General features: G+C 43.6%; 1 protein-coding gene across 1 annotated transcript in view; it reads left to right on the forward strand.

Annotated features, from left to right (window-relative positions):
• Positions 1-27505, forward strand: part of RAD50 (RAD50 double strand break repair protein) — a 65362-nt gene that overhangs the window by 23594 nt on the left and 14263 nt on the right. The window contains exons 14-20 of the mRNA XM_069971061.1: positions 1133-1370; positions 5176-5365; positions 6425-6551; positions 10565-10758; positions 12124-12234; positions 12865-12957; positions 13064-13177. Coding sequence (XP_069827162.1) covers positions 1133-1370; positions 5176-5365; positions 6425-6551; positions 10565-10758; positions 12124-12234; positions 12865-12957; positions 13064-13177 — 1067 coding nt within the window. The remainder of the gene's footprint in view (positions 1-1132; positions 1371-5175; positions 5366-6424; positions 6552-10564; positions 10759-12123; positions 12235-12864; positions 12958-13063; positions 13178-27505) is intronic.

The following is a 27505-nucleotide window of genomic DNA, read 5'->3' on the forward strand; positions in this document are numbered from 1 at the left end:
TGTTCAAGGTATTTACTAGCATGTGTTTTTAACCTATTTTTTGTCTATGCAGCAGCTTAGCTTAGACAAATCTGATAGCGAAACAAGAGTCCGTGGAGTCTCGGTTGCGAGTCTCAAAACACGGGATAGCCAGATATCTCTAGCCTGTTGCCACAGGGTGCTTCCATGATGGGGAGAGCACCACACCAGCCTGATAGGTAGCCCCTTAAGTCCCACTCGGTTGCGAGTATTGGAACATATATAGGGAAATACCAGGGTGGACCCTTTTTGTCAATGTCTAACTCATAGTACGAGTATTGCGATCATGACAAGGGCTTGCCAAGGCAGGCTTCCATCCACAGACAGCCGTTTCGGGGTATTTGCCCCTCGTCAATGTGGAGTAGGATTCTGGCTAGTTGGGGTGATGGAGGCACCCCGTGGCAACAGGCTAGAGATATCTGGCTATCCCGTGTTTTGAGACTCGCAACCGAGACTCCACAGACTCTTGTTTTGCATATTTACATTTTTGGGGGCATCAGTGGGGACTCTTGAGTACTTCATTGAAGTTTTTTTCACTGTTCTCCTTGAGTTTAGTGATTACTGTGTTTTGTTGGTAAATCTGATAGCGCCCTGATGTCCACGGGGCACTGAGGTTTACGGTAAGTCTCTTACCTTTATCCTTGGCACCGTTCCCACGCAGTTTGTAGTGTAATACTGTGTCCGATAAAACCATTTGGAACACTGTGAGTGGGGCTATTGGTGCTCTTAGCTAGGGGGAGGGCACAGGATTACACTACAAAATGCACAGGAACAGAGCCAAGGATGAAGGTAAGAGACTTACCGTCATCCTCAGCGCCCTGTGCACAATAGGGAGCCTTCAGCAGGTTATATTAATCTTTAAGAAGAAATACCTACTCCACCTCAGTCAGTGATTGGCTGAGCAAGCACTTCTTGCAGGCAGGACGCTTTATCGGAAACCAGAAAGAAGTAGCACTGACGCATGGGGGACAGGGAACATCAGTTTAGCAGCTGCGGATGTCAGACATATGTACCCCTTTAATCCCTCCTATTGTTAAGCCATTTCACATGTTAAAATGTTAGACTAGCTTTATACTAATTGCTTTAAAAGCTATAATATTTAAAATTTTTACAGCTATGTTGGCTGGAGCAACTGCAGTATACACACAGTTTATAACTCAGCTGACAGAGGAGAACCAACCCTGCTGTCCAGTTTGCCAAAGAATCTTTCCATCAGAAGCTGAGCTGCAGGATGTAATCAATGACATGCAGTCCAAACTCAGACTGGTCCCAGATAAGCTGAAGACTACTGAAACAGAATTAAAAAGAAGAGAGAAAAGAAGGGATGATATGATGGAGCTAAAACCAATGAGGCAAGTGTACCATGATTTGTTTTATTCATCTACTAGTTAGACTAATATCAATTTAGGCTGATGTGTGTAAGGGCTCTCTGACACACTGCTGTTTTTGCTCAGGTTGTTTGATACAGCTTTAAAACAAAAAACAGTTTTGCATCATAATGAATTACATAATATATAAAGCATGCTACTTCTATTTTTTTTAATCCACTCCCAGCGGAAACCAAACCCACATCTCTCCCCCAATTGCTGCACATTATCTGCAGAATTGCACAACTATTGGGGAAGAAATAAGGGTATGGTTCTAAAGCATTCGGAAAGCATATTTAGAAAAACAGCCTTATTGGCTTATTTATTTATTACAATTTTCTTTTGTTTCCAAGAAATTGCACTTACAGTCCTCCAGTACTTTCAACTTTAAACAAATGGGTAGTCTACAGTTAACTTTAAAATGACGTTCCATAACATCCTTACAAAGTCTACAGCTGCACAGAAATTGAACCATTGCAGGTTAGTTAGTCAGCAACAGCTAGGCTGTCCTGAGAGAAATTGTAAAGAAACCAATCATCCACGGCACTGTTCACACTCGGAGCAGTATATTTAGGGAGAAGTGAGAGGGTGATTGTCGGACACTCGGGGGAGATTTACAAAGGCTGCAGTCAGGGCGTACACCAGGGAGAAGGCACAGATTCGCCCCTTCTCCCTGGCATATGCCTGCCATATGCCAGCATGCTTGTTTGGGGTTAGGGGAAGGCACAGCATGGTGGGGAGGAGGCGTGGCCTCCCCCCATGCCTGATTTATCATGATACAAATCCGGGTTTATCTAGAGGCGTGTGCCTCTTAGTAATTCCAGACAGGAAAAAGGGAATGGGGATTAATTTAAGTTTGCCGGTGTTCATAATTGTCCCCCTCAATGTTGTTCCTCAGCAGCCATATAGTTACAGTCCAACGATACATTTTTCTTCAGAAGAGAAAAAGAAGCTGCAGTGCACACTATTGTATCTGGTTATAAGTACAAGGATATCTAGTATGGGTGGGTCTGGTTTTGAATCAGCTGTTGACAAAGACTCTAAAAAAAAAGCCTACGGTGGCAGAGTAAGCCTATTCCTTACTTCGTCAGGGCTTATTCCCATGTCCCCTATTCCACGGATCTTACAGGCTGAGAAGCCCTGCATTGGACTCTTTCCCCGCTCGGCATCATGTATCAGCATGATGCCGGGAACAGGAAAAGTGTTTGAATCTTCGCGGCACTGTAATGAAGTAGCTGCTAAAATTTACCAAAGAGATCTGTTCATTTGGTGGGCTTTTTTATGTATGCTTTGTAGAAAACATGTAAGGGGTCAAATGTACATATCTAGCTTATATGGTGGTGCAAAGTAAAATGAAAGCAGCCTTTCCAACCGCATTATACTTAAAGAAGAAGTCCAGGGATTTTGAAAATGTGTCAGGGGAAAAATTGATAACAAGTACCAACTTACCTCTCCCCATGCCTGCGTTGAGTGGCGGGACCAGCCTCAGGACCACCGCCCCCCCCCGAAAGTCATTTTCCCCCAAGTTGTGATGACGTCCCGCCCCAGTTACTGACTGGATATGCTGCCAATCCATCAGCCTGGTCAGGACATGTACACTCCAAAGATCCCGTAGCCACTCACCACAGGCACGGGGAGAGGTAAGCTGGTACTTGTTATCAAATTCACCCCTGCCACATTTTCAAGATCCTCGTACTTCTCCTTTAAAGGGAATCTTTTATTTGTAGTTTACATTCCAAACATCTGATACTGTTAGGACAAGGAGACGTGGCACGTTTCATATATCCAGCTGTGCTTCCAGGAAGTAGAAAAATGCTTTTATTCATTTGTACAGAGCCAAAGAGGCTTTCCAAGTTCCTGAATATCTGCAAGCTGGAATATCTCCTCTCTCCCCCCTCCCTGCTTGATTGACACCTAAAGCTGAGTCCAAAGCAGGATAGGGGTGTTAGGAGGTGTTACAGATTGCTGCACTTCAGGAGCTCAGAAAAGCCTCTTTAACTCTTTGTACTATATAATAAAAGCATTTTTGTACGTTCTGGAAGCACTGACAGAACTATGAAAGTGTCTTCTTTACCGAACAGTTATCTAACAGTGGCATAAGTTACAGCTGACAGATTCCCTTAAATTTGATGAAATCTTATTTCTTGCCACAAGAGGGCAACATTTAGCAAATTTCTGCTGCAGTAGGTCAACATAGTACCACAGGATGGAAACATTTTACAGGTTCTGTGCAGTAAGGGTCCGGTGAGCAAACAGCCACAGACTTTTGCTAAATAAATTGCATTGTCAGAACACATAAACATTGAATGAATGTTCTGAACAGGATTAAAATAATGGGCTATCCCCTTGTTTGTCGTTGCAGTCTAAGGTAGGTAGGAGTAAAAGTAGATTCAGTCTTTGTCTTTTTGTGTAGCCATCACAATTTGGCCATTTTTGGAGATGCCCAGATACCTACACCTGTTCTTTTTTTGTTGTTTCCAACATACGTTCAAGAACTTACTCTTCTGCTGCATAATATATAATTGCCTCACCAATCAGTAGTTAATCTGTGTGTGTGTGTATGCACGTGTGTTTACATACACACGTATATTTGTATAAATATATACACTTAGGCTACGTTCACACAGAGCAAAAGGGGCGGATTACACGAGGAAATATTTCCGCCTGAATTCAACTGACGCTGAGTTCCGAGCAGAATGTAAGCAGAATCCCTGCGTATTCCGCTAGGAAAGTGTTCAGCTCGTAATCAGCTCTTGACAAATTCGTCGCGGAATACTCGAGGAATCCCCGCTGAATCCGCATGCATTCAGCGCTGAAATTCAGCGAGTATTTGGCGAGTAAACTAGACTATACCAGAATATATACTAGAATCCTCCCCCCCCCCTTTTTCCCCATTTCCGCGCTGATTCAGCGCGTAATTTCCGCTTGTATTCCGCACTGAAACAGAAAATCAGAGCCCCATTGGTTTGTTTAGGCTTCCGCTAGCGGAAGAATGAACATGTTCATTCTTCTGGCGGAAAGCGGATTAGTTCAGTGCGGAAATTCCACCGTGTGAACTGCAGAGCAGAATTTCCATTCAACACAATGGAAATTAGCTCTGCACCTATTTTAACGGATGAAATTTCAGCACTGATTCAGCGCAGAAATTCAGCTGCTTTTGCTCTGTGTGAACGAGCCCTAATGAGCCATTATAATGTATGTCCCCCTATTACCACCAAAACAGGTCTGACTTGTTGAAACATGAACTTTACAAAGATCCTTTTAAGTCCTTTAAGTTATGTGGTGGGGGATTTTTCAAGCACATTTTGGGTCCAAATAAGGTCTGCAACATCCTTATGAATGCCAGGACCCAAGGTTTACTAGCTGAACACGGTCCAGGGCGTCACATCTTCTCAGGCCACCCACATGATGTGAAAGAAAATGTGATTACCTAGGCTGCATGCACATGTTCATATTCTGTCTGTAAAACACGGTCCGTGTGCTGGCCGCATTTAGTGGACTGAGATTTACAGCATCATACTGAATTATGATGCAGTGAGCTCCTGAGAAATATACATAGTGAGAAATTATTTACAGCTGTGCAATAGTTTTCTGCAACAAAAAGGCACATTCCAGAGTATGAAATAATCGTACTAAAACAAAAAAAAATGTTTTTTTTGTTTTGGGGTTTTTTTTTTCTTGCTGTTTTATGCTTTGCTCAGCTCAGCTATTTACCATTGAAGTTCAGGTAGTTAGGTTATGATGTAGTGCATTCGTATAACATGCTTTTTTCAAATCAATTTTTTCTTAGACAAATGCTCACTGAACTTAAGGAAAAAGACATCCCAGAACTAAGGAACAAGCTTGTAGCAATAAATAGGGAAATACAACGGCTGAAAAATGACGTGGAAGAGCAAGAAACTCTCATAGCAACATTTATGTCTGAAGAGGAGAGCGCAAAGGCCTGTTTGCAGGACATTTCCCTCATGGAACGATATCAGGTAAATCCTTACATGGTTATAACTTTTATACTCTTTATCTACACAAAGATTAAGTTTCAAACTGGAAATATTAAAACTAAGAAGCTTTAAAAAAAATCTTATACTGTATACTGTGAAACATAAGACATGACTTCTTATTCCAAATAAATAGAGCTAAAATTCTTATATGAATGAATGCATCCAAGTCAGTAAACTGTGTTTGATGTTACAGGGGCCTTTGATATAAAAGCTTTGATATTCAAGCCCCAACAGAGAATTTACTTGACTCCTTTACATTATGTTACAACTTTTTTTTATTTACATGGGTAAATAAAGTAAAATATTTATCACTTTTCTTTCACTTTTATAAACCCTAGAGTGATTTGGTAATTTATTTTGGAACCTAGTCATTGGTTGCAAAATTAGGTTATTATAAATGTCCCTTTTCTCTGTAATTTGGACTTATTCAGTATTGAAAAGTGTTACCAGTCTTAAGGCCCTATTACACGGCCCAAAAATCCGAGGGGAGAGCACTGACCTGTCAGCTTAGGGCTCACTTCCCCCTCATTGCCCATTTGCTGCCTGTTCTATTACTTAGATAGTGATTGGGGAGCAGCGGGAGGCGCAACCCGAATGATCCTTTGATCGTTTTGGCAGACCTTTAAACTACATCCTATTACATGGTGCAAAGTTCTGCAGACCGTCGCTAATTAGCTGATATAGTGCATTTTACATAATATGTCAGTATAGACCTAGTTTTCTTCGTAAAACAACCCCTTTAAGAAAGAGTTGGCTAAAATTCTTTACAGTGGACATTTAAAGTCTGCCTAGTCATAGTGCAATATTATTGTAATTACTCTTTAGCCTGGATTTTAATGTACTGTATGAGCATTGTTCATCACTCGTTCCTGTCCTGTTCTGTGATTAGCTGAAAAATTCCCTAAGGTGTGAAAAAGTTACTTTAATACTGGTGAAGTCCTATATTATAAAAATCACAAGATAAACTTACGGCTCGTCAATAGTGCTTGCATACAGTATGACTATCCCTTACCTTTTTATTATTGAACATTGTTATTATAGATGGAGTTGAGAGATGTAGAGAGAAGGATAGCACAGCATGCTACAAAACTGCAAGGAGTAGACCTCAGCCGCACTGTTCAAGTGGTGAACCAGCAGAAGCAAGAAAAGCAGCATGACTTGGATAATGGTAAGTAGATGTGACAGACACCAGTTTATGTTCAGAACACCTTATTATGTTGCCTTCTAAATGCTGAATTAACCTTTTCCAATTGACATAATATTACATTATTTATTAGGTGGAAAAGTATAAAGCAGGGTTAAAGGGGTAGTCCAGGCAAGAACGAAAAATGCAGTGCGGCCAGGGGAGATCATAATAAAGAATGTATACTTACCAGTTCCTGTGTTGAGGCTCCTGGACCCCACTAAATATAATTTTCTTCTCTTTTAGAGTAGAGTTCTTAAGAACTTAAAGGATACCTGTCACCCCCTGTGCTGGGGTGACAGGCTTCCGACCCCCCGTTAGAGCGCCCTATACTTACCTAATCGCGCTGGGTCCCGCTTCCTGATGCGGAGATTTCAGCTCCCGAAGCCCGGAGCGCGCGTGCTGACAGGAAAGTCCGATGCGCATAGAGAATGACGGAGCATCGGACTCCCCATTCATTCTCTATGAGCTGAAATCTCCGTGACCCGACCGCATCAGGAAGCGGGACCCGGCACGATTAGGTGAGTATAGGGGGATCTAGCAGGGTGTCAGGAGCCTGTCACCCCGGCACGGGGGGTGACAGGTCCTCTTTAAAGGTATGCTCTAGAAACCCGATTGAAGAGCAGTGTTGTTTGATTTGGAGAAAGGTGAATGGGACTTAGATGTTTGCAAGTAAAGGGCTGGAATGTGGATGACAGGAGAGTAGTGATCTATTGCTTTTCTTTAAGGCTTTGTTTACACATGCAGTAATTGTGCAGTTTTGCGGCAGCTTGCGTAATTGTGGTAAAATAGCGCTATTTCAAAATCATGCCAAAAACGCATATTTAATGCTTATTAAACACTGTGTGATCATGGCCTAAATAACGAGTCCACTTAATTTTGTACATGGATTTCTAATCGGGAAATACAGATCGATATTCTGCCCTGACCCTGGGTTATATTGGGCACAGACACCCTTCAGGATGTTTCTTGAAGGATGTCCATTCTAGAAAATAGGTCAGGAAACTATAGAACCTGTCCTATTTTTGTCCAAAATTTAGTCACAGATGCCCCCATAGAAGTCTATCGGAGCGTCCGGAAATTATTCTGGATGCTATATTTTTTTTTTTCCTGAAGGTACTCCTGGTGGTTTCCTGACCATAAATACTAATTACTGTCAGAAAATCAGGATCTGCCCAGAGAACCTGCTGATATGCTGCAGGAGCTCTTTACCGTATAAGTAGATTGCTGTTATTAACGATTTTCTTCTCCTCCACATTCTTGATTTAAAGGGGTATTCCCCCCCAAATTATTTTTGCATTAGTACTTTGCCCACCCCTAGCTTTCCATCTTTCCAATATCAATTTATTATAAATTCTGCACAGTTTTGCTGTTATCTAGGTACATTCACCCCCACCAAACGCATAAAATCATTAAATCCCAGTCCAACCCGTCACCACTCCCTGCTCCTGGCTCCCACCCTCCGAGACGGCATCACTGTCCTCCATCTCTTCAATGGGCCGGGTTAGCGCTTATAACCCAGTACACTGAAGTGAAGGAGGACACTGACGGGGGTGGCTGCTGTTAAAGAGGAAGACAGTGATCAGTGGAGCTGTCTCTCTCTCTAACAGCAGCCGCCCCCGTCACCCGCACCATGTGCCCCCCCTCACCCGCGACACCCCCGCGGGTCACTCGCAGCTGCGTTTACCAGCGGCGCTTCCGCCCCCCCCCCCCCCCCCCCCCCTTCGCTGGGCTCATTTGCGATTGCGGCACCTCCCGCGGCACCCCTGTCACCCGCGGCTCACATGCTCCGCTCACCCGCGGCACCCCTGTTACCCGCCGCTCACCCCCCCTCTCGCCCTGGTTACCGAGCTTATTCGCGGCACCCCCGTCACCCCTGGCACACAAGCGCCACTCACCCGCGACACCCGCGGGTCACTGGCGGCTGCATTTACCGGCGGTGCTTATGGCCCCCCTTCGCTGGGCTCATTTGCGATTGCGGCACCCCTGTCACCCGCGGCTCACTTGCTCCGCTCACCCGCGGCACCCCTGTAACCCACCGCTCACCCCCCCTCTCGCCCTGGTTACCGGGCTTATTCGCGGCACCCCCGTCACCCCTGGCTCACAAGCGCCACTCACCCGCGACACCCCCGCGGGTCACTGGCGGCTGCTCTTACCGGCGGCGCTTATGGCCCCCCTTCGCTGGGCTCATTTGCGATTGCGGCACCCCTATCACCCGCGGCTCACATGCTCCGCTCACCCGCGGCACCCCTGTTACCCGCCACTCACCCCCCCTCTCACCCTGGTTACCGGGCTTATTCGTGGCACCCCCGTTACCCCTGGCTCACAAGCGCCTCTCACACGTGGCACCTTCGTCACACGCGGCACCCCCCCCAACCCCCTCCCCCCCTTGGGATCATTTGCATCATCACCATCTCAGCTCTGCTACTTCACCGTCATCAGGCATAAGCATTGCATGATGGGAAATGTAGTTTCCTATCTTGATAATAGACCATCTTTTAGAAAAACTTGTAACTCAGGAACGGCAGCAGCTAGAAAGATGGGAGATGGCTCAAAATACTCAGGGGGAATTGATGAGTAAGACCAGCTAGGTTTGGGAGCATTACATTTTTTTTTTGCTCTTGGGGGGAATACCCCTTTAATTTCCTAATTGTCCCTATGCAAATATGTGGCTTAAGAGCATTTGGGGCGTTGCTCACTGGCTCCGAGCAACACCGCATCCCGCCCAGCCCACTATGCATATTCAGAGATGCATAGTGGCCTCTTCACTGCGCAGTGCCTGGAAGATGTCCCGTCGGAGACGGGCTGCCTTTTCCGTGCACGCGCAATTCTGCCAGCCATCCTGACATAGTAAGAAAAATCCTGCTTCAGCCAAGTTGTCATCATCCCTGAGGTCACTGACAAAAGTAAGTATGATGAAACCTTCGCTGCAGCAGGATTCTTCTTACTGCATCAGAAAGAGGCCACTATGCATCTATGCATTTCTCACAGACTCTTTAGAAAATGAAAGGTGGAATCTGACTGGTTGCTAGGGACAACTGAGCCAGTTTTACTTTTCACCATGTTTGATAAATCTCCCCCTATATTTTGCATAGGTAGAACAATAGTACAAATGAATATAAGAAACACATATATCTTATTAGACAAAAATGCTTTCTTCTCCTGTCACAAAGCATCATCTTCCCTCTTTCCTCTTCCATAACTTTAGTAACAACTTTTGTTTACTGGTTGTCATCCCTGATCTAGCTACAAGTCTTTTGAGGGAGAAGGACTTTCTGCAACAAATCTGAAGTTACCCTATGGGTAGCTTCAGACGTACCGACTCGCAGCGTTAATAACGCTCCGAGTCGTTTAGGTCCTGGCAGATCACTTTCACTACATACACACAGCGAGGACAGGTAATGTATACAGAGCGGAGCGGGAGGCGGGCGGCAGCTGAAGGGGTTAAGCAGCCAGCAGAATTACATACACGCAGCGGTCGTTCAGAACGCTGTGTGTATGTAGTGAAAGTGATCTGCCAGGACCTAGCCGACTCGGTACGTGTGAAGCTACCCTATAGAAGGCTTTGTCATTATAAAAAACAATTTACACGTTGCAGGGACATGTCATATGTTTCAATCTGTCAGGTTGTGAACATTCAGTCCCCCTCCAATCTCTAAATAAGAGCAAGGAGAAGCGCTAATAATAAGACTATAGACCTTAGATATCACTGTAATCATACAGTACTTTGAGCCATTCCTAAAAGCAAAACCACAAAAGGTCCTTTGGTACTCTCCCTAGACAGTGGCAATCCCAGCAATCTGCTGTACAGTAAACTGAAACATAATCCATTAACTTCAAAATCTGTCATGTACTGGCACTTAACTTGTACTGAAGCCCCTCCAATCAAACAGCCACCAATGAGAAAGTACTCTTTTAAGTTCATTTAAAATAACACACTTTTAGGAATCCATATGTGTTTATGTAGAAACAAGTTAATTACTCCTCTTAATTTTTAGTTTCAGGTAAAATTGAGCTGTTACGTAAACGAATACAGGACCAACAAGACCAAGTCCAGCAACTGAAAAGCTCAGCGAATGAATTAAGGGCAGAGAAACTTAATATTTCTAGTAGGCTCCAACGCCGACAACAACTGGAGGAGCAGAATGTTGAACTTACTACTGAGCTCCAGTGTTTGTCAAGAGAGATTAAGGCATGTTTATCTACTTGATGTAAATGATTTGTAAATAAGGTTTTTATGTAAAACTTTAACAATCTAATGTAAACAATTTAATGTAAATGTATGTATATCAAGAAAAATGGTCATAACTATCATAGTTCACATTTGGAAACCACTTTGGGATTTAACGTTTTAGCCTGCTATGCTGTTTGGCACCTCAGAAAGAACTTTTTAGGATACAGTCACAATGGACAAAGTGCTACAAATTTATTGCCTAAATTTGCAGGCAAAAAAGAAACATTTCCACATGAAATCCACAGTGGCAAATCCATACCAGACTGTCCAGATTTGTTTGTGAAGATTTTGGTGTGGAGTCTTAGTGGAAAAAAAAGTCAATTAGGTAAAAGGTAAAAATAATGGTTTTGCTCAAAAGTAGTATAGATTGAATTCAGTGGAGAAAATTTGCAACATGTCGGCAGCATAAATTGCTGCAGATCTAAAATATTTTCAGTGTCTGAGGCGGTGCAAGGAACTGCACTGTTATCCTAATGAAGGGAACAGGGCAACCCTGCAGTTCCTTGCACTGCCACCACTTATAGTAATGCAGTTGCAACGATTAGTGCAAGTAAAAGGGTTGCACGGTCCCATCAAACAGCTGATAAGGAGGAATGCTTATCCAAAGGATAGGTCATAACTTCTTCAGCCTGGATAACCCCTTCAATTCATTTTTGTAGTATAGTTCATAAGAAATTGTATATCAGAATAGGGATATATTCTTTGAAATGTAGGGCATGAGAGTATGACATGAAAAACCCCAAAAGAGGATGTGGTTCTTGTATACTATGAGATAATGCAAGTGCAATTATCAGATAAGTGTGTCCCATTCTAAGAATATGCCCTCTTTAGTGGCTATATTAATAATTATGCTAGGTTCACATTGGCTTCGTTAGAAACTGGCTTGTGGTTGACAAACTATTTCTAAAGTTAATTGATGTGTCTTATCTACAGCGCATTGTCCATCACACATATAATAATCTATCTTGGTGCTGCTACTCAGCACCTAATGCAGTCATTTATAAAATTAGAAAAGTGTCTTTAGCAACATAATGCCTACATACAAACTGAGTCTCAGCATCTCCAGCTCTGGCATACTTTATTTAGTTAAGAGTAATAGTTGTTGGAGCAGATCACCACTAGGATCTTAATAGCCGCCTTTACAACATAAATGAAAAACGTGCTGTTAAAAAAAAATATCTGTACCTGAGTGTAATTTCGTGTTTACGTGTATTCTTGAAATTGATCACTCTCCTTTTAAAATACTCGACTTAAGCAGTATTTCTGCATGTAAAATACTTATACAAGGTTTTATCAAATTAACTGTTGTTTATTTCTGTTCAGGAAGCCAGAGAGCAAGTTTTCCCATTGGAATCAACTCTTGAAAAACTACAGCATGAGAAACAGGATATTATGGAGAGAAAAGACTCCAGCAACAGAGCAGCACAAGAAAAGGTAAAAGGTCCCAGCCTTTGGTGCACGATTATCGAGCTGTGTAATAGGCTCATTAAATGACAACCAGATTTTACAGCGTTCACTGCATAATAAAATTGACATGTTATCTGTATTCCTCAGGTTGGCACTGTTACAACCATATGCAATTTGTGTAGTTTTTGTCATGCTTTACTACTTTGAAAAAAACACTTTCACACACTGTAGCCCCCCCCCCCACCCCTTCCCCGGGAGACTTATATAAGCAGTCACTTAAATGCTCATACAGATCAGTGCACTATATATGTTTTAAATTGATCCATTAGATTAATGCTTTATTGTTATGGCCTGTTGTAGGCAAGCTTCATCAACTACTTTGTCACGCAGAGGCCTTAGACTGCACTGACAATGGATCTGCCTCCTGCAATTGCCCTTTGCCCTTTTTTACTGGGTATGGAGTGAGCAACAGTCCCAAGCCCTCTCCATACCCCCTTAATGGTCCCATGACAAAAATAGTGTCATGGGTCATTAAGGAGTTAAAGTGAATGTGTTGTCTAGCATTTAAACATGACTTGAGCAATAGGAAAGCTTTTTATTCCCTTTCTTTTTTACATCCTATTTAATACATTCTTCACTATTTAATTTTTTTCCTAGATCAACGAGATTAAGGAAAAAGTGAAAAAAATCACCTTATTTATGAAAGATATTGATAAATATCTGAATGATGGGCGAGAGGAATACAAAGAGGTAATTTTTTTCTTTAAATTAAAGATAGCCAAAAAAAGAATTTTAATGAATGTTTTAAAAGATAATAATATTATTTTATTTATTTATTTATTTATTTATTTTACAGCAAAAGGATGCTGAACTACAGGAGTTAATTAATCGACTGAATGATTGTGAAAGGGAGAAAGAAAAAATTAATAAAGAGATGATCACTCTTAGACAGGATATAGACACACAAAAAGTAAGTATGATGTCACTTGGCATCATCATATTACTTTATATAATATAGCGAGCTGTGTGTATTAGCACAGCTAGGCTTACACAGCGTTTTGCATACATTTCACTGTATCGTTTTTGAAGGTTTAATATTAACATACAGAAAAGTGTGGTCAACCATGTTTTCTTGTGCGTCTTATTGGGGGGACACAGACACCATGGGTATAGGCTGCTTCCACTAGGCGGCTGACACTAAGAAAAAACAAAGTAAGCCGGCCCCTCCCAGCAGGCTATACCCGCCCACTGGCACTGAGCTAATTCAGTTTAGCTTAGTGTCAGTAGGAGGCAGACGCAGGTCTGGTTACTCCAGACCAGTTTCTGCTTGTTTTTCTTTACATTGTTTAATTTTTCCTTCCTAACAGGTTGGGGCACGGTGGGTCACTAAAGACTCACCCTGATCCCCCCTTTATGCAACCAGGGCACAGAACCTAAATGGAAAGGGGCTGTTTACCCTAGGTTGCCACCGGCCGGACCCAGCGCCCAGGACACAGACTAGCCCAGCTGTCTGTTGCTCCTTCATGTGGACTTGCTCTGCCAGCACCTGCCCGCCTAGCCTCCCAAAGTTGAGCGCGGCACAGTGTCGGCAGAAGATCTGAAAGCATCGGGGGTAAGTATATTCCTCCCCTGCTCTCTCTCTCCCCGGGCTACTCAGGTCCCTCGGTCCCCTCCTGCGGCCTATTCAAACTTTCAGCCCGCCGCCGCCTTCCCCATGCACCTCCAGCTTTCCGGGTCCCCCCGCGCTCTTTCAGTGCCCCAGCTGTGTTACGGTCCTCCCTTTCCTGACCGCATGTGGGGGATCAGTAACCGGGATGCCGGTATTCTGTGCCGGGCGTGGGGCCTCTTTTTCTGTACGGACCGCGCACGGCCCGCGACTTCCGGTGCGCGGCCCGTGACTTCCGGTTCGCGGTCTCTGCTCTGCGCGCACACCGCTCCTCCTCCCCTCGGATCCTCCTGCCATTTTTTTAATTTCCCACGTGCGGTTCTCTGTTCTCCCGCGCGGGCCAGTGCCTGACGTCACTCTGCACGCAACACGGCATCCGTGCGGCCCTGTTGGTGCGGCATCCGGCATATTGCACAGCTCCACGGTCTGCAAGAGACCTCAAGCCATGGAACTACAACCCCCAGCCTATTTACCTGGCTGGGATTCTTCTCCTGAGGACCCATCCTTGCCCTCAGCAGCCGTCCTGTGCCCTGACCAGACCTATGCCATCTTTCTGACTTGTTCCTGGTAAGCTCCCTTCTGGGACTATCTATTGCCTATTATTTCTGTTGCCTTTCGCTCCTCTCAAAGGGAGTGATTGTTCCCGTCCCTCCTCTTTAACGGTTCCGCGGGTTCTATTCGAACCTCTTCGTGGTCCCAAAGAAGGACGGTTCGGTACGTCCGATTTTAGACCTCAAACGTCTGAATCGTCATGTCCGACTATCTCATTTCCGGATGGAGTCCCTGCGCTCTGTGATCACATCTCTGGAGCCGGGCGAGTTTCTCTCTTCAGTGGATATTCAGGACGCGTATCTTCACGTGCCGATTTTTCCTCCTCATCAACGGTTCCTGCACTTTGCAGTAGGGGCAGAGCATTATCAGTTCGTGGCTCTCCCGTTCGGCCTGGCTTCGGCCCCTCGGGTTTTCACAAAGACCATGGCGGCGGTCATGGCTCTTCTTCGGGCTCGAGGAATCTCAGTAACCCCTTACTTGGACGACATACTCGTCAAAGCCCCGTCCGAGGACCAGAACTTAGAGAGCCTCCATATCACCCTGGACACGCTCTCACATTTCTGTTGGCTGCTCAACCGCCCCAAGTCCTCCCTGATCCCTTCCCAGTCCATTGTTTTTTTGGGAATGCGTTTGGATTCACTGCAGGCCCGCGTCTTCCTTCCGGAGAAAAAGTTGCAGTCCCTTCAGTCCGACATCAGAGCTCTTTGCAGCCACCGCCCAGTTCCCATACGTTCTTGTATGAGGGTACTGGGGAAGATAGTGGCGTCTATGGAGGCAATCCCTTTTGCCCAGTTTCATTCCTGTCCTCTGCAGCTCTTCCTGCTGTCACGGTGGGACAGGTCTCTCCCCTCCCTGGATCGGAGGGTGAAACTACCAGCTCGCCTCAGTCGCGATCTTCAGTGGTGGCTGCGGTCTCCGAGCCTCTCTCTGGGTCGCTCCTTTCTTCCCATTCGTTGGCAGATCGTGACCTCTGATGCCAGCCTGCAGGGTTGGGGAGGAGTTTGGAACGATCCGACGGTTCAGGGAACCTGGTCGTCCAGGGAAGCTTGCCTCCCCATCAACATCCTCGAGCTGCGGGCGATTCGTCTCTCCCTTCTGCACTGGCAGTCACAGCTCCACGGTCTCCCCGTTCGGGTGCAGACAAACAACGCCACTGCAGTGGCTTATGTGAATCATGAGGGCGGGACCCGCAGCAAGGCCGCCTCGATGGAAGTGGCGCTGATCCTCTCCTGGGCAGAGGAAACCGTGCTTGCCTTGTCCGCTGTTCACATCCCGGGATTGGACAATTGGATGGCCGACTATCTGAGTCGTGCACGAGTGGATCCAGGGGAATGGACCCTGCATCCCGAGGTGTTCTCCCAGATCTGTCGCAGGTGGGGGACACCGGATCTGATGGAGTCTCGCTTCAACCACAGACTGCCGAGGTTCGTCTGCCGGGCACGGGACCCTCTGGCTCTGGCCTCGGACGCCTTGGTGATTCCCTGGCATCGGTTCAGCCTTCCTTACATTTTTCCTCCTCTCCCGCTTCTGCCGCGGCTGGTGAGGAAGATCAAGTCGGAAGGAGTTCCAGTAATCCTCGTGGCCGCGGCGAGCCTGGTACACTGATCTCGTGAACCTCGCCGCCGACGTCCCCTGGCATCCCCCAGACCGTCCAGATCTTCTCACTCAAGGACCACTCTGCCACCCGCATTTAGCCACGCTTCGTTTGACGGCGTGGCTATTGAAACCTGGATTCTGAAATCACGCGGTTTCTCTGATACGGTCGTCAGGACCATGATTAGGGCCCGGAAGCCGGCGTCTGCGAAGATTTATTATCGTTGTTGGAGGGCCTACCTCCGTCATTGTGAGGCCTGTTCTGCGCCCATCACTTTCTTTCTCTCTGGCGCGACTCCTTGCCTTCCTTCAGGCAAGCCTGGACTCCGGCTTATCCCTGAGCTCTCTTAAGGGCCAGGTCTCCGCTCTTTCAGTTTTTTTCCAGAGGCCCTTGGCGTCAGTTCCCCAAGTCAGGAGGCATGTTGCGCCTCCTTATCAGCACCCAGTTCCCCCCTGGGATCTGAACCTTGTCCTGGATGCTCTACAGTCTCCACCGTTTGAGCCCCTCCGGGATGTGCCTTTGGCCATCCTGTCCTTTAAGGTGGTTTTCCTGGTGGCGGTCACGTCTGTCCTGGCGGATTTCGGAGTTGGCAGCTCTTTTGTGCCGTCCTCCCCTGCTGGTTTTGCACCAGGACAAGGCGGTCCTTAGGCCCGTGGCTTCCTTCCAGCCCAAGGTGGTTTCCCCCTTCCACCTTAACGAAGATATTGTTCTTCCTTCTTTCTGCCCGGCCCCCTCTCATCCGAGGGAGCGCGCGCTACACAATCTGGATGTGGTTCGCGCCCTGCGCATCTATCTCTCCAGGACGAAGTCTCTTCAGAACTCGGACTCCCTCTTCGTCATCCCTGAGGGTCCTCGGAAGGGGTCAGCGGCGTCTAAGGCGACCCTTGCCCGCTGGGTCCGCTCCGCCATCGCTCAGGCTTACCGGAGTAAGGGTAAGTCACCCCCGTTCCGGATTGCAGCTCACTCGACTCGTTCGGTTGGGGCTTCGTGGGCTATCCGTCATGGGGCCTCAGCTCTTCAAATCTGCAAGGCCGCCACATGGTCCTCACTGCACACCTTTTCGAGGTTCTACCGTGTGGACACCTTTGCATCGGCTGATGCGAGTCTGGGCCGCAAGGTCTTGCAGGCGGCAGTGGCTTCTTCCTCTTCTTAGCTCCACTCTGTCTCTTCCCACCCAAGGGACTGCTTTTGGACGTCCCATGGTGTCTGTGTCCCCCAATAAGACGCACGAGAAAGGAGGAGTTTTTACTCACCGTAAACTCTCTTTCTCGCAGTCTTTATTGGGGGACACAGCACCCACCCTCTGTTGTCTGTCTTAGAGTTGCCTGTTGGCCTGTGTTTTCAGATTTTGAGTGTGGACTTTTTTTCTGTTTATTTCAGCTCCTCCTACTGCTTTTTCACTACTGAATTAGCTCAGTGCCAGTGTGGGGGGGGGGGGGGTATAGCCTGCTGGGAGGGGCCGGCTTACTTTGTTTTTTCTTAGTGTCAGCCTCCTAGTGGCAGCAGCCTATACCCATGGTGTCTGTATCCCCCAATGAAGACTACGAGAAAGAGAGTTTACGGTGAGTAAAAACTCCTCCTTTTGTGTACGCTAAAAAAAATTGATCCACTTCAAACCGTTTTTTCTTTAAAATGTAAGTCAAGGGAGAATGGTTACTGATGGGTGGCATACTACTGTATTTGTTTTTACCATACGTTCCCCCCCCCCCCCATAAATCAAATCCACATTGTCTCCTGCTTCTTCTGCTATCCCCCCTTAGGAGACAAATCTTCCATTACTCTGTCTCACATTGTGTGTGTTTTCTGAGATCAGGCTGATGATGCAGACAGGGGGCAGGGCGTGATGTCACAGGAGGCTTGGTTGGATCCCCCAATCCCCTGAGTGATTCTCCGTCTCTGACTGGCCAGAAGCAGGTGTTGCACTGATTTCTCATTTCTAACTGTGCAGAAGTGTGCAGTTCACACATGTTGGAGTGTTATTGCAGTACTGCAGCGTATTCACAAATATGATGCAGTAACACAAGTAAATGATGCTAAGCGACAGAGAGGATCAGAGCTTTATTGTGGGGCTCAACTTCAAAGATAACAGATGCTTGATCATAATAAGTTCTTTACTTTATTCCAATATCAGCGTTACAGGTAGAGAATACAGCGTGCTGTGTGGTGTTACAGGTAGAGAATACAGTGTGCTGCTGTGTGGTGTTACAGGTAGAGAATACAGTGTGCTGCTGTGTGGTGTTACAGGTAGAGAATACAGTGTGCTGTGTGGTGTTACAGGTAGAGAATACAGCGTGCTGTGTGGTGTTACAGGTAGAGAATACAGCGTGCTGTGTGGTGTTACAGGTAGCGAATACAGCGTGCTGTGTGGTGTTACAGGTAGAGAATACAGCGTGCTGTGTGGTGTTATAGGTAGAGAATACAGTGTGCTGTGTGGTGTTACAGGTAAAGAATACAGTGTGCAGTGTGGTGTTACAGGTAAAGAATACAGTGTGCTGTGTGGTGTTACAGGTAGAGAATACAGCGCTGTGTGGTGTTACAGGTAGAGAATACAGCGTGCTGTTTGGTGTTACAGGTAGAGAATACAGTGTGCTGTGTGGTGTTACAGGTAGAGAATACAGCGTCCTGTGAGGTGTGGGTGGGACCACAATGAAATCAAATTACTGCAAATAATTCAGTAACACAGTGAAACTGCAATGTGTGAACACAGCCCAGATATTCTGCTACGGCTTTGGGCAGAGAATAGTCAGGGTGGAGAACTGTGATGAACAGCTGAGGGAAAGCATTGCATTCTGGAACCTGTAGTACTGTGTACAACTGATAAACCAGGAAGTGCAGAAACACAAAACAGAACAAAACCCCCCAAAACAAATGGATATTTGGTAGTTTCAAAACTGGAATAGATAGGTAAGTAATGCTTTATGCTTCTGCAGAAGTTTAATTTTTTTTAACCTCTACCTGGAGTTGCCCTTTAAGGAGAAGCAGAGAGGGCTCACAGCATCGGCCCTCTCCACAGAGCGCGGCACCCGGCTGTTATGTATAGCCAGGGACCGCACGTATTATCCGCCGCGGCCGATCGCCACCCCCAGATAATTAGCTAGTTAGATGCAGCTGTCAAAGCTGATAGCTGCATCTAAATAGCTGTTACAGCCCCATCCCTGGTGTCTAGTGGGGGACATTGCCGTCCCACATGATGTGATCGCGGAGGGGCGATCCCTTCTTCCTTTCTACCCTTGCTGGGCCTCATCATCTGAATAACGCTGATCCCGGCTCGTTAATAGATTGCTTCTGGCTCCAGCAGCCCTAAGCAATCTATCACTGATCTAATGGATCATTGTATTATAATTATACTACTCTGATCTCTATGAGAGATCAGTGCAGTAATAATAAAAGTCCCCCAGGGGGACTAAAAGTTAAAGTAAGGGGAAAAAAAAATATTTGGTCCCATCAATAAAAAAAAATCCCCTCCCATAATAAAAGTCTGAATCACCCCCCTTTTCCTATTTTATATATAAATAAACATACATACCTATTTGGTATTGCCGCATGCGTAATCGCCCAATCTATTAAATTATCACATTTCTGATCACGCATGTTTAATGGAGTAAGCACAAAAACCCGCCAAAGTGCAAAATCACATCAAATCCCGAAACAATGTAATAAAATGTTATCAAAAAGTCGCATTTACTGATAGAAAGTACAGATCATGGCATAAATAAAGCAATTTTAAGAACTTTTATTTTTTTTTAAAGGTTTTCATTTTTTAAAAGCCATCAAATAAAATTTATACAAGTTTCCTATCATTGTTATCGTACTAACTTGAGGAACATAGAAAACATGTTAGTTTTACCATAGGGCAAACTGCATAAACATAAAACCTCCCCAAAATAAAAAATGCCCTTTTTTTCAATTTCGCTGCACAAATAATTTTTTTCCCGATTGTACAGCATATTTTATGGAAAAATTAAGTCGGTTATTGCAAAGTACAACTGGTGTCATAAAAAATAAGGGCTCATGTGGGTCTGTAGGTGAAAAGATGCAAGTACTATGGCCTTTTAAACACAAGGAGGATAAAATGAAATAGCTAAAATGAAAATTGGCTCTGTCCTTAAAAGTTTAAGTGGTCCAGCCAGAGCCCTCACTCAATTGAACATCTCAGAAGAGACCTTAAAATACTTGTCCACCGATGATGCCCATCTGACCTGACCGAGGATCTGCAGAGAAGGATAGCAAAAATCCAGGCAAAAACCCAAGGGTACCAATCAAGCATGCATGGCTGGGAGGAGGGCGAAGGCAGCGTGACCTGGGGGGTTTATAAGGTACTGGGGGTTTACAGACCATGAGGAACATGACAGGTTCCCTTTTACCACTTATAGGTAGCTGTTTTGTCCCCTAGCAGCCCTAGTCTAGCAGCTTTCCCGTCAAAGTCGGTACCTTTCAGAGAAGAAAAATCTCATCAGATTGTAATTTATCTCTGTTAAAATAAAAGTAAAATCTGTTTCCCTGTAATAGTGAAGGGAAATCACCAGATTTTCTATTAATATGTATTCGAGAAAAGCCTTATAACTTCTTTTGCTGTCATTTATTTATATTTTCTCAAAACTGAAAGGTCCTCTTTAACCCCTTCAAGACCAAGCCTATTTGCACCTAAAAGACCAAGCTCATTTTTCAAAATCTGACCTGTCTCACTTTATGCGCTTATAGCTCAGTGATGCTTTAACGTATGCTAGCGATTCTGAGATTGTTTTTTCGTCACATATGGCACTTTATATTAGTGGCAAAATTTGGTCACTATTTTGTGTGTTTTTTGTGAAAAACATCAAAATATCATGAAAAATTTAAAAAATTAGCATTTTATGAACTTTGAAATTCTCTGCTTCTAAAAAAAGAAAGTCGTATCACATAAATTAGTTACTAAGTCACATTACCGATATGTCCTCTTTATTCTGGCTTTATTTCATAAACATATTTTACTTTTTTAGGGTGTTACGGGGCTTAGAAACTTATCAGCAAATTACCATATTTTCGTGAAAGTTTCCAAAACTGATTTATTTAGGGACCAGTACTTTTTTTTAAGTTGATTTAGGAGGTTTGTATCCTGAAAACCCCCATAAGTGACCCCATTTTGGAAACTACACACCTTAAAAAATTAATCTAGCGGTATAATGAGCATTTTAACCCTACAGGGGCTGGAGGAAAGTATTCACCATCAGGCCATAAAAAAATGAAAAATTAAAATTTTCCAATAATATATACGTTTAGATTAAATTTTCTCATTTTCAAAAGGAACATGAGAGAAAAAGCACCCCAAAATGTGTAATGCAGGTTCTCTTGAGTACAACGGTACCCCATATGTGGGCATAAACCACTGTATGGGCACACAGCCGGGCTCAGAAGGGAAGTAGCGCCAATAAGCTTTTTCAATGCAGATTTTGCAGAAGTTTCTGAGCGCCAGGTGCATTTGCAGAGCCCCTGTAGTGTCAGCAGAGAGAAAAACCCCCATAAGTCACCCCATTTTGGAAAGTACACCCCTCAGAGAATTCATCTTGGGGTAGGATGAGCATTTTGACCCCACAGGTGTTAGAGGAAAGTATTCAAAATTAGACTGTAAAAATCAAAAACTCGAATTTTTCCAATAATATGTTCCTTTAGTTTGAAATTTCTCAATTTCACGAGGAACAAGAGAAAAAAAGTGCCCCAAAATTTGTAACGCAGGTTCTCCTGAGTACAACGGTACCCCATATGTGGGCATAATACACTGTATGGGCACACAGCCGGGCTCAGAAGGGAAGGAGCGCCAATAAGCTTTTTCAATGCAGATTTTGCTGAAGAAGTTTCTGAGCGCCTGGTGCATTTGCAGAGCCCCTGTAGTGTCAGCAGAGAGAAAACCCCCCATAAGTCACCCCATTTTGGAAAGTACACCCCTCAGAGAATTCATCTTGGGGTAGGATGAGCATTTTGACTCCACAGGTGTTAGAGGAAAGTATTCAAAATTAGACTGTAAAAATCAAAAACTCGAATTTTTCCAATAATATGTTCCTTCAGTTTGAAATTTCTCAATTTCACGAGGAACAAGAGAAAAAAAGTGCCCCAAAATTTGTAACGCAGTTTCTCCTGAGTACCACGGTACCCCATATGTGGGCATAATACACTGTATGGGCACACAGCTGGGCTCAGAAGGGAAGGAGCGCCAATAAGCTTTTTCAATGCAGATTTTGAAGAAGTTTCTGAGCGCCAGGTGCATTTGCAGAGCCCCTGTAGTGTCAGCAGAGAGAAAACCCCCCATAAGTCACCCCATTTTGGAAAGTACACCCCTCAGAGAATTAATCTTGGGGTAGGATGAGCATTTTGACCCCACAGGTGTTAAAGGAAAGTATTCAAAATTAGACTGTAAAAATCTAAAACTCGAATTTTTCCAATAATATGTTCCTTCAGTTTGAAATTTCTCAATTTCACGAGGAACAAGAGAAAAAAAGTGCCCCAAAATTTGTAACGCAGGTTCTCCTGAGTACAACGGTACCCCATATGTGGGCATAATACACTGTATGGGCACACAGCCGGGCTCAGAAGGGAAGGAACGCCATTGAGCATTTTTAGCACAGATTTAGCTGGAATTGGATTCAGGCACCATGTCACATTTGCAACATTACTGTGGTATCAGTAGAGTTGAAACCCCCAGAAATGACCCCTTTTTGAAAACTAGACCCCTCAAGGAATTCATCTAGAGGTATAGTGAGTGTTTAGTGTTTGAGGAAACCTTTTAGAATCAGGCAGAGAAAGTGAAAATTTGCTTTTTTTTCTTAAAATTTCTACTTAATAAACAAAAAAAAGCAATTTGAAAAGGAATAAAGAGATAAAAGCACCCCTTATTGTATTCAGCAATTTCTCCGGAATAAAAAAACACCCCATATGTGGTCCTAATATACTGTTAAGGCCCTTGGCAAGGCTCAGAAGAGAAGGAGCGCCATTGAGAATTTTAAGCACAGATTTTGCTTGAACTGGATTCAGGTACCATGTCAAGCACTATTTGCACCATTTGCAATGTATTCATTTATATGTATATTGATATTTGTAACAGACATTCTGATTTTGTGTGAGTAAAACTATAATGACGCTTGTCTATGTATTCATCTAGGGGTATATTGAAAAATTAAAAGGGGGAGGGTTGTGAATTTTACAGCCCACAAACTACAAGTTACTAAAGAAAAGAGATGGGAACACTGCTCAGTATGAGCGTGCCCTACTTGTGTACGTAACCAACTGCTAGGGCATTTCATTGTGCCCAGACCTAAGATGGACTCTTTTCATTAGCAAATGGGGTTACAATACTTTACTATAGAACAATAAGTTTACGTTTTTAGAAACAAATGAGATAAAGGGAGTAACAAAAATTTATTTTCACTACTGAGGCTATATTTTTTCTAAAGAACAGCAATTTTAAAAGTGTGGGGCTGTGTGATAGATTTTAAAACAGTGTTGTATGCACAGTGGTGGCAGAGAGGGGCAATCAGGGCACAAATATCTTGTGTCTCGCCTTAAACCTTTTTTTGAACAAACACGGCATCTTCTCTGAGGACTTCTTTGGTTTAGTGTTGGAGGAATTGCTGCAATAAAATGCCTTTGAGTCAGTCTGCTTATATCCTCAGGTTGAATTGGCAACATAGGGCCTGTAGTGGGGTACAGCAATTTTTCTAAAATTTCTTCCTGGTATAAAAGAAATGTATGAGTTCCTCCAGAATATTTGTACAAGACAAAAGAATTGTACATTGAGGTCTGCATGAGATATATTGCAACTTTTTTGTACCATACATACATTTTGCGCATTGCCTCGTAGGGTTTAAGAACCTGGTCTGATAAGTCAACCCCCCCCATGTATTTGTTGTAATCTACTACACACACAGGTTTTTGTTTTTCAGTGGTTGACCCCCTTTCTGTTACGGGCACTGTGGTTTCTCTGTGAATAGTACTCACCATAAGGACATCTTTTTTGTCCCTGTAGCGCAGTGCCAGTAAGTTGCCACTACGGAGGCTATCAGATTGTCCCTTTTCTAATTTATTGGCCAAAAGAGATTGTGGGAAACCTTTGCGGTTTTTCCTGAATGTGCCACATGCTCCTGTATTTGCCTTTTGCAGGTTTTGTAAAAGGGGAATGCTTGTGTACTAATTATCAATGTATAATTTATATCCCTTGTGCAACATTGGGCCCATTAGTTCCCAAACAATTTTTGCACTTGTTCCAATTCCAGTTGGGCATCCAGGGGGGTTTAATTGACTATCTTTCCCTTGGTAAATTCGAAACGCAGAAGTGTAGCCTGTTGTGCTCTCACATAATTTGTAAAGTTTTATGCCATATCTGGCTCGTTTTGATGGAAGAAACTGTTTGAAATGCAACCTTCCTTTAAATTTAACAAGTGACTCATCAACTGATATATTTTCAGAGGGTGTATAGACTGATAAAAAATTTTCAGACAGATAATTTAGAAGTGGCCTAATTTTATACAACCGGTCATAATCAGGAGAAGAACTTTGGGGGCATTGACTGTTGTCATTGAAATGGAAAAATTTCATAAGGATTTCGTATCGATATCTGGGCATAACAGCTTGAAAACATGGGGTGCTATGGATGGGGCTTGCTTCCAAATAAGACCGCAGTGTAGGTTTTTTTACAATACCCATTAAAAGTGTTAACCCTAGAAATTTTTTCAATTCATCTACATTTGTGGGTGTCCACTGTCCAGTCCTAGCATAGTATGACAAGGGGTTTTGGGAAATAAATTGGGCTGCATATAAATTTGTCTCTTTAACAAAAATCTCAACTAGTTCATTAGTTATGAACAGCTGAAAAAAATGTAGAGGGTCAAATCCTGTTACATCCAAATTAACACCAGGGACCACATTAAATTCTGGGACAAAGGGGGAGCCTGTATTTGGTGTTTGCCAATTCAGAGTAGGAAATTCAGGGAGCTGCTCCGGTAAAAGTTCAGCAGACACCTGCTCACTGCTTGTAGTTGGCATGTCTGTACTGGTGCTTGGCATGGCTAAATTTTGCATCCTGGTTCTGCGGATTTTTGCTAATGGGGCAGCATGCCCATTACTATCAGAGCTTTCAGTGTCACTTTCCTCAAAGCCTCTAAAACTGATGTCACTGGCATTCTCAGAATGATCACTGCTCGAGAACAACAGTTCATATGCCTCCTCCACACTGTACCTTTTGCGAGACATTTTTTTTTATTGTTTAGTTTTTTTTTTGTATATTTTTTAATGTAGATAGGTAACCAATTTAGGGACAGACTTAAAGCAATATATTTGCAACAGTATCAGTGAGTGCACCTTAGTGATTTATGGATATCTAATACAACAAATCACTTAAGAACAGACCTATAGAAATATATATAACACTATGAGCAAGCGCACCTTATTGACCGATGGATATACAGTAGATGTATATCTAATACAACAAATCACCTAAGAACAAACCTATAGAAATATATATAACACTATGAGCAAGCGCACCTTATTGACTGATGGATATACAGTAGATGTATATCTAATACAACAAATCACCTAAGAACAAACCTATAGAAATATATATAACACTATAAGCAAGCACACCTAACTGACCTATAGATATAGATGTATATCTAATACAACAAATCACCTAAGAACAAACCTATAGAAATATATATAACACTATGAGCAAGCACACCTAACTGACCTATAGATATAGATGTATATCTAATACAACAAATCACCTAAGAACAAACCTATAGAAATATATATAACACTATGAGCAAGCGCACCTAACTGACCTATAGATATAGATGTATATCTAATACAACAAATCACCTAAGAACAAACCTATAGAAATATATATAACACTATGAGCAAGCGCACCTTACTGACCTATAGATATAGATGTATATCTAATACAACAAAAGATTTAAGAACAGACCTACAGAAATATATATGTAATACTATATTATAGATTTATATATGAAATGCAACCTAACTGTATTTCTTTATTAGATATAACAAGTTATCAGTCTATATATGCAATTGTATATCTGTAACTTTTCTGAGTCTTTTTTTCTCTTTATTCTTCTCCGGCTCCTTCTTCTTCTTTTCTTGTTTCTTCTGCCTTCTTTTCTTCTACCCTACCTAACTGTATCACTAAGATGGACAAGAGATAATATGTATAATGTGTGTAACGTATTTGATTCTCCTTCCCTACCTGCCTAACTGTATCACTAAGATGGACAGGAGATAAAATATAGATAGAACTTTTCTAATTCTTCTTGACTTTTTACACTATAGATATATATTCTTCACTGTAGAAGCTTTGTAAGAATTTTCCCCTCTCTCTCACTCGCAGCCAGACTGAAACTGCAAGCTGCTCAGAGTTCAGAGCAGAGGGCAAGTTTGTTTTGCAAATAAACTTTCTTCTGCTCACTATGATTGGAGAATGATGGAAATCATCTGCCCAGAGATTGTTCATTGGCCCATGATCTCTGGGCAGAAACCAGGGAGAAGGGAGGAGGTGACACTAAGGTGTGGGGGAGTGTGTGTGTGTGTGTTGGGGGAGGGGGGATATGACGGGAGACTGAAAAAGAGAGGAAAGAATTCTGGAGTTCTGGGCTGTACTATTGATTGATGGCTCTCTTCACCCTTCACCAGATAATGACTTTCCAGCTGCTGTCCCATGAGATTTCATTCATTCCCCTACTGTATGATCCCTGGCAGAGCTTAGATTTACAGTGCTGAGAGATATAACATCAGAGAAGATCGTTTACTGCTATTATGTGTAGCACTGTAATCTAAGCTGTGTCAGGGATCGTACAGCACGGGAATGAATGAAATCTTATGAAACAGCAGCTGAAATTTCTAAAGAAAGCCATCATTTAGTAATCTACAGGGTGGCAATCAATAAAGCACTAATAAGAGCTGTAATACACACATCCCTGCTTCTACTATGTGTAGTACTGCATTTCTAAGCTCTGACAGGGATCGTGCAACAGGAGGGTGAAGGAGATCCCATGGGACTGCTGCTGAAACTTATAAAGTTAAGAAATATTGAGAAATTTCAGCAGCAGTCCCATGGGATCTCCTTCACCCTCCTGCTGCACGATCCCTGTCAGAGCTAAGAAAGTGCAGCGGTACATGTAATGGAAGCTGCAAACTCTTCTTCTCTATGCTACAGCTGTCAGCAGTGCTTCAAAGACTGATAAGCTGTAGTTTACTAAATGATAGCTTTCTTTAGAAGCTTCAGCATCTGTCCCATGAGATTTCATTCATTCCTGTGCTGTAGGATCGCTAGCAGAGCTTAGATTTACAGTGCTGAGAGCTATAGCAGAATATCGGCTGCTTCTATTATGTGCAGCACTGTAAATCTAAGCTCTGCTAGCGATCCTACAGCACGGGAATGAATGAAATCTCATGGGACAGATGCTGAAGCTTCTAAAGAAAGCTATCATTTAGTAAACTACAGCTTA

This window comes from Dendropsophus ebraccatus, chromosome 1 (assembly GCF_027789765.1).
Source record: "Dendropsophus ebraccatus isolate aDenEbr1 chromosome 1, aDenEbr1.pat, whole genome shotgun sequence".
NCBI lineage: Eukaryota > Metazoa > Chordata > Amphibia > Anura > Hylidae > Dendropsophus > Dendropsophus ebraccatus.